Source organism: Synchiropus splendidus, chromosome 14 (genome assembly GCF_027744825.2).
Source record: "Synchiropus splendidus isolate RoL2022-P1 chromosome 14, RoL_Sspl_1.0, whole genome shotgun sequence".
Taxonomy (NCBI): Eukaryota; Metazoa; Chordata; class Actinopteri; order Syngnathiformes; family Callionymidae; genus Synchiropus; species Synchiropus splendidus.
The window spans coordinates 21,789,754-21,796,784 of NC_071347.1; the positions used below are offsets into that span (position 1 = coordinate 21,789,754).

At 45.9% G+C, this 7,031-nt stretch overlaps 1 protein-coding gene and 1 long non-coding RNA gene across 7 annotated transcripts in view; one reads left to right on the forward strand and one right to left on the reverse strand.

The window, feature by feature from the left end:
- LOC128770386 (polypeptide N-acetylgalactosaminyltransferase 18-like) overlaps window positions 1-2,338 on the reverse strand; it is a 59,444-nt gene extending 57,106 nt beyond the window's left edge. For all 6 annotated transcript variants that reach the window (XM_053884786.1, XM_053884785.1, XM_053884789.1 and 3 more), the window contains exon 1: window positions 1,938-2,338. In XM_053884786.1, coding sequence (XP_053740761.1) covers window positions 1,938-2,169 — 232 coding nt within the window. In that variant the 5' untranslated portion in view covers window positions 2,170-2,338. The remainder of the gene's footprint in view (window positions 1-1,937) is intronic.
- A 180-nt stretch (window positions 2,339-2,518) lies between these two features.
- Window positions 2,519-6,875, forward strand: LOC128771055 (uncharacterized). Its single transcript, XR_008416578.1, has 4 exons — window positions 2,519-3,278; window positions 3,383-5,753; window positions 5,896-6,109; window positions 6,199-6,875. It is a non-coding gene; the product is annotated as an uncharacterized LOC128771055 (long non-coding RNA).
- Window positions 6,876-7,031: the final 156 nt, after the last annotated feature.

The window sequence follows — 7,031 nt, forward strand, 5'->3', positions numbered from 1 at the left end:
CACAGCCAGAGCCAGATTACATTAGATTAGAGGAGGAAAAGATTATTTTTTTAAGGACCTGATGGTTTTATGAGTTGAGTCACTGAGGCTGAGAGTAAAACGCTGCGACAGATTTATAGACAGGATAGACTATTAATATCGCTAACTAGAGCAGTGATGTGGCTCGACCTTACTCAGCTGCTAACAACTTTCCCGGCATGTAGACGACTTGTTTCATTGCCTTCTCGACTCCCAAAAAATCAAAGCCACAGTTGTGGTTTCGCTTCAGGACTTAGGGATGTCTGAGTGGAGCGAATGACTTAATAAAGTTAAAGCGACTAATTCTGGAAGATTCTGACGGCAGCTCTGATCTGTTTCCGGAGAACACTTCTGGAGGCCAGGAAATGGGTCAGTGACGCGTAGTTTAAAATGTGTCATTCGCTGTCATTCATTTTTACGGAGCTGCCCCTCACACACCCATCAATGTGTGTGTGTGTGTGTGTGTTGCCGCTCACAATACATCAACTGAATGTCCAGCTCCTGACACGTGTTGCTGAGAGACGGGGACATGATGAAACCGACGGGTCACGGACCCCATCAACACAACAACACAAACATGGCATGACCCCACACCTGAACCCTGGGTGTTACATTGAGTTGCTTCAGCTGCGCTTCGTTTTACAACAAAAAACTGTAGCACGATAAAAAATATATATTCTCACTCACAGAGAAATAAAATCATCCGACAACACAAAGCCAACTGACCACCATACTTTCATGGAACGTGGGAGGAAACCAGAGTAGCCGGGGAAAACAACAAGAAACACACAACCTCCACACATAAAGACCAACACCGTACTGCTTCAGAAGGATTCATACGGACGAAAATGAATGTATTTTACAGCAAGTCAATAGACTGACAACAGGCCTGCTCCAGATAACACACTTTCAAGTGATCAAGTGAATCGATCAATTTTTCCAAATGCCAGGTTACCTGAATCTCATGTATCCGTGCAGAACATCCAAGCAACATGTCGAAAACATCGATACACTCACATATTCTAAGTGCACTACATCGATATTTAAGAACTGAGCGCTCAGATATCCTCGTGTTTTTGAGTTGTACTAAGGCTCCCCTGACAAACACACACAGCAAATCTACTTCCTCTTCTGCTCCTTGTAATAAACAACAGATCTTGCCAGAGCTCAAGTCTGGATTAAAATCAGTGTAATTCGCAGTACTCAAATAGCAGCAGAGACAAGAGTCAAATACTCATAGTGGAGCTCAGTAACAGCATGCTAACGTTTACAGTTAGCATGCTGCCAGACTTGTGTTGCTATTTGTCACACAATTGACAAGAATGTGTTGAATGTCGGAGACAATATAATGTCACAATATATTACTGTCACTCCTGTATCGTGATACTATCATATTGCTAGCCAATACACGACACTAGTACACAAACAATCACACACTATTTATACTCACGATACATTCAAGACACGACATTTACCACCGTCAAAAAGTAAGCATTCACCTGCACTCTTGGTAAATGTTTTAGTGACTGAGTCCATTGCAAGTACTTTTTATTTAAACTTAAAAATAAGGTATTTTTAAAACACATTTGAGTGTTTTAGCTCGTCGCCTGTATATCGACGCTGACCTCCAACTTCCTGTCCGGAACGAGACTGATCCCGCTTTTCTCAGTTACTTTTATAGAAATAATCATCTCTAGTAATAGAGGAATGTCTAATTTTAATAGAGCAGGAAAATAAAAGCTACTAGTTCGCTAACAGACACGACTGTGTGTGAATATCTGATGACTGACTTCATTTCTTTCCCATTTCTGGTGTTAATAAGTTGCACTCTCTCAGTGTTTGGCTTCACAGCAGCCCCTGAGTTCCTACTGAACAAGTGCCGAGCGAGTGTTGTTGATGCCAGCGCGTTAGTCTCTGACCTCTGATGTGCTCGTTGACGACGCTCTCCAGCTTCTCCAGCCTCTCCAGGATGCCCACGCTGTCCTCCTCCAACTTTCGGTCCTCGGCAGCTCCGCTCTCCGCAACTTTGGCTCCGCTGTTGGCCACGTAGTTGGTGATCCAGCCCACGTAGAGCAGGCACACGATGTTGGTCAAGCCGCTCAGGATCACGCACGTCGACACCAAAGTTTTAGTTCTTCGTGTGCACAGCATCGCGACATCCCTCCGTGTTGGCAGCAGGTGACGACTGTAGGCGGCGCTGCGGAGTCAGTCCCCCGCTGGTGTCCGCTCGAACATGGCTAGTTTGGGGGAATAAATCCGGAGTAGTGCGGCATTTCTCACGGAGTGATGGAGGAGAGGCTGAGCAGCCAGTGCACGGCTGTCAGAGGATGAAGCCTCCGCCGCCGCCGCCTCCTCCTCCATCCTCTCAGACTGACCAATCGGAGTGGAGGGGGCGGGGATTCATCCGCACACCAGGAGCTCGGAGGGGGCGGGGCTTACCTGCGTCCATCATTTCATATTCATTAACCTCCATTCCGTTTAATTTGCAGCCGCAGGTGGAACGACCCGGCATCTGCTGCACAGAGGGCGTCCTGCGCGGCTGGCTGCTGATCAAGTCAGAAAGTTTTCACCTGAACTTCCCGGTGTCAGTGAGACTTTTACTCTTTCCACTGATTTCTGCTGCTGTTACTGCTACTTCCAAGGCTAGAACTATTTTTACTACTACAACTACTGATACTTCTACTACCACTATTCCTGTCACCAACTGCTGCTTCTACTCCTAGCTACTGCTTTGACTACAACTTCTATTTCTTCACTGACACTACTACTGTTAGTTCTGTGAGTACTGTTAGTAGTACTATTCCTTCTATGGATCCTTCTGCTACTGGTATTGCTTATTCTACTGCGACTACTACTGTACATGTACCACCTCTAATGTCTGTACTCCTAGCTAGCTATACTAACTAGTATACTACTATTTCTAAGGCTATGACTGCTACACTTTTTTCTACTTCTGGTTTTTCCTCCACTATCACAACCATTAATGATACTTTATACTGTTATACTCTTTCATGCATGGCTACTACGACACAAACCGATGTTTTCACAGTCATACTTCAACTACTTCAATGATTACTTCTGTAGATTTCTGGTCTATAAGTGCAGGTGTGTACTGTGTTTCATATTTGAGTATTACCATTTCTATTTGTGTTTCTTATGGCGTCAGTTCTACAATGACTTCTGCCGCCGTCTTCTACTGATGTGTCACAGCTTGTTGCACAAGTCTCCACCTTGAGAGCCGCGTCAAGTGTAAACCCAAAGTGAGTTGTTTTAGCTCCAGGATGAGGGAAGCCCCTCACCACGTTACACTGGTTTATGTTTGGGCTGTGGATGGTTCTGGATTCCCTCTGATGTCGGTCCCTAGATCGTCCAGTGCAATCAGACCTTGGGTCGTCTCCCGTGGCCAGAGATTTGCATCACCTCCCGGCGTCACTTTTAATGAACACACACGCGACTTCTGATCACCAGCCACCAGCTCACTCTTCCTGCGGGCTAAACTAACTTCAGAGAAGCGACCCGTTCACAGACGGCTCCAGCGGTCCGAGCCTGCGGGCTGCCACTTTCATCTGAGTCTTTCATCCACGGCTTCAGACGCTCACTGAAATCGACACACACAGCCAAAAAGTCTCCGCTCACCTAGCGGCGCTCCGACCACGGCCGCTTTGACTGCTCTGAATAATGGAGGAGAACTGAAATATTAAGATGGCCGCTCCGAGCGGTCGTCCCCTCTCTACTGTCTATTCACCTGAGCCACTCATTTGCTCCGACCCAACACCCACAGGAACTCAGATCCACAGGGAGGTTTTTAAAGCTCCAATTATCCCAAGATTTATCTCTGGGACTTGTCATCGGCAGCAACTCACCATCCTGGAAGCCAGCATGAGAAACTGCCTGAGCTTTACCGAATCTAATCTAAGATACTCTCAACAAAGTGACTGAAAACCTGGTGCGTCTGTGGCGTCTCCCAAACAGAAGACATTGTTAACCTGGAGCTGCGAAGCCGGTCCCCAGGGAGGGCTGATGGGTTCCCAAATGAGCTCGAGGCACCAGTACACACCCCAACAGTGGCGTGGGTTTCTGGGTCAAGTCACTCAACCTGGGACGACAGGGCTTGTTAGGTGTTGTTGACTCAGCAGTTCCAGGTCAGTGGAAGAAACTGCTGTTGCTATTTAGTTATTTTCCTACTTTTACTGTTAGTTCCAAGTGATACTGATCTCTCGTCCTTCTCACACTACTATAGTACTTATACTGTTTATCTTTCTTCTTCAACTACTTCAACTGATACAACTGGACCTTTTCCTCTACTACTATTGATTCTTCTGATACTTGTACTTCATCTATTTATTCTTCCCCTCTACTATTAGTCTTTTTTCTCCAACTGAAACTTTGATTGTATTATTACTACGGTTGATACTTCTGACACCTCCTCCTCTTCCCCCTTATTAGGATTACTGCCACGACTACCTTTAAACTGTTTCTTCCGTAACCTATCTCAGTTCAATACTATTGAAACTTCTAATTTTTCTCTGCCTAGTACTACCTCTACTGCATCTATGATTACCAGTACTACTCCTTCTAGTGATAGCATTCTATCGTCTGTTGAATGTATCTGCAGAACTGCAAATACTACTACCAATACTACAATTAATAATATTAATAATAAAACAATCTTCTACTTCTGCTCTTCCCTCTACTATCACAACCAATACTGACACCCTTCTGTACTATGATTACTATTAATGCTGCCACCACTGATACAACCATGACTACTACTACCTCTGCCACAGCAACTAAGCCGATGGTACTGTGGCTTCTTCCACTCGTCCTCCTGCTGCAGAAGCTTGTTGCCGCGCCACTGACACACACAAGTGAGACGGCATTATCTCTTGTTTTCCTCTGAGAGGCTGTTGTCTCATTTGTTACAGCGACTCGCCAGAAAGAGAAAAGAAAACTCAGTTGAAGAGCAAAACACAAAACTTGAGGGACAAACAAGAGGGTTGTAAGAGTCCTGTGTACATGTCTGATGTGTTCTACTCAACATGTTTTAAACGTTTATGTTCATCAAACTGGGATGATATTCAGTTCAGCTCCCAAGGTGACGGCAGCCCTTATCCTGGTTTGTTTGCCCAAATTAGTTCCTCATATCGAAGCAGACCTTCGTATTGACATGAATAAAATGCGAGCTCGTTGGAAAGGTCGCTCCAGCAGCTCACCTCTGACGCCAAGCAATAAATAAATCTCTTTTTCTCCTGCGAGAAGGTACATGACAGGCGAGCGAGACGAAGTGACACCAGGCCTTCTGACTCTTCCCAGTTTCATCTCTCAACTGCTGTCCTTGACTCATGTCAGGATTTATTACTGAAGTGCGATCGTGACAGATTTGCTGAGCAGCAGGAGAGACGACCGGAGTTTGGAGCGCGGTGTGATTCTTTATCACGCTTTAATCACAGCAACTGCTCCCGACAAAATGCTCGTTTGATCTGCCAAGTCTGTCGTCTCCGTACGCAACAGCGTGGCTCCATCCTTGTCAGGGCACAAACATGTGACTTCCTCCAGCTCTGTTGCTGGAGCTGAGCTGTTTCCAGGTTGACAGCATCTCTCCTGGGTCTGAGCCGGGGCCTCCCCCCGTCCTGCAGGAGTCGTCCTGGCTTCTGTTGATACCAAGAAGCCCATGACTCCAGACACCCTGCAGACACCCTCCGCTCAACCCGCCGCATCAGCACCACTCTGGGAAGGTTTGTTTGTCCTTAATAAATCCTTCACGTCTCTTTACAAATGCTGGCGGATAATTGACACTAGCCAGTTTGAGAGATGAAGTGAAGCAAAATGAGCTATTGACCGCATGTCAGCCAGCAAAATAACATCATTCATCCACAGCAGCTCGCCAACAGACGAATCAATCAGGTGGACAAAGAGCGAGGATATTTACAGAGAGTAGCGCCGCCCGGCTGCTCATCCATCAACAGTGTGAAAGGAAATGATGCCTGACTTCACGTTAGATTCCGGAAATATTGGGGATAGTGAGTAAGTGAACCGCGTGTGTGACTGAGGATGACGTCTTCTAGCTGGGGGCGACCAGAGAGAGTCCCAGGTGAGATATTGAGGAGCTGTGTGAGTGATGCTTTTCTCTTTTCATGCGTCTTTTTCTCTTCTTCTCATTCACATGTCCACATCTTCCAGGCATCCTACATCATGAACCTCTCAGCTTTTCCATCTCCAAAAGTCTTGGCCCAATCGTCTTCAGTGGAGACGTAATTGTTCATCAAGTGGATTGGACCTGAGATCTTCGACTACCTCTTCTCCTTTCAGCAAGTCCTCATCGACATCATCCTCTAGTCACAGACAGACGTGAACCTGGCTTCTTCATCACCAAGATTCTTGGTCCACTCCGCCTAACCATCTGGCCCCCCTGCCATTGTCTCCAAACTCCTCCACCTCTGATTCTCTAGTCGCACAACCTCAGTCTGACCAGTATTACTGACCACTACTCTCCTGTAAAGCTGCAGCTCGGACATCACAGTCGTCCACGGCTGCACTTGCTTCTTCACCTTCTGTGCGTCACCCTGGATGATGGACCTACAACTCACCCACTCCATCACCTCCTCCTCTACCTTCTGACTCTACAAATCATCAGTCAACATCGTCACCTCGGGGGAATCTTTACAGTTTCAAAGTCTGCAAAAACATTAAGAAATTAGAGCTTATTTTTGGTGATTTGTGGTTTCTATTGTCAGTGAAGATTGTTGCTAAACGTTAGCAGGCAAACAAAACAAAAGGCTGCTTAACTACTAGCCCAACTTCATTTTCCTACACCTCAATGTGGAACTATAAAATTATATTTTATAAAAACAAGAAGACTGGACTGATTTTAAGCATGTGCCAATATTGACCACTAGGTGGCAGTCTTATAAAGTAATCAATCATTGCTCAGCTTCCTAGTTTCTCAACCAGTCGCGATGAGTCGATTTAAAGAATCCACTCTGACTTACTCACAATAGATAAGATGTATTTTT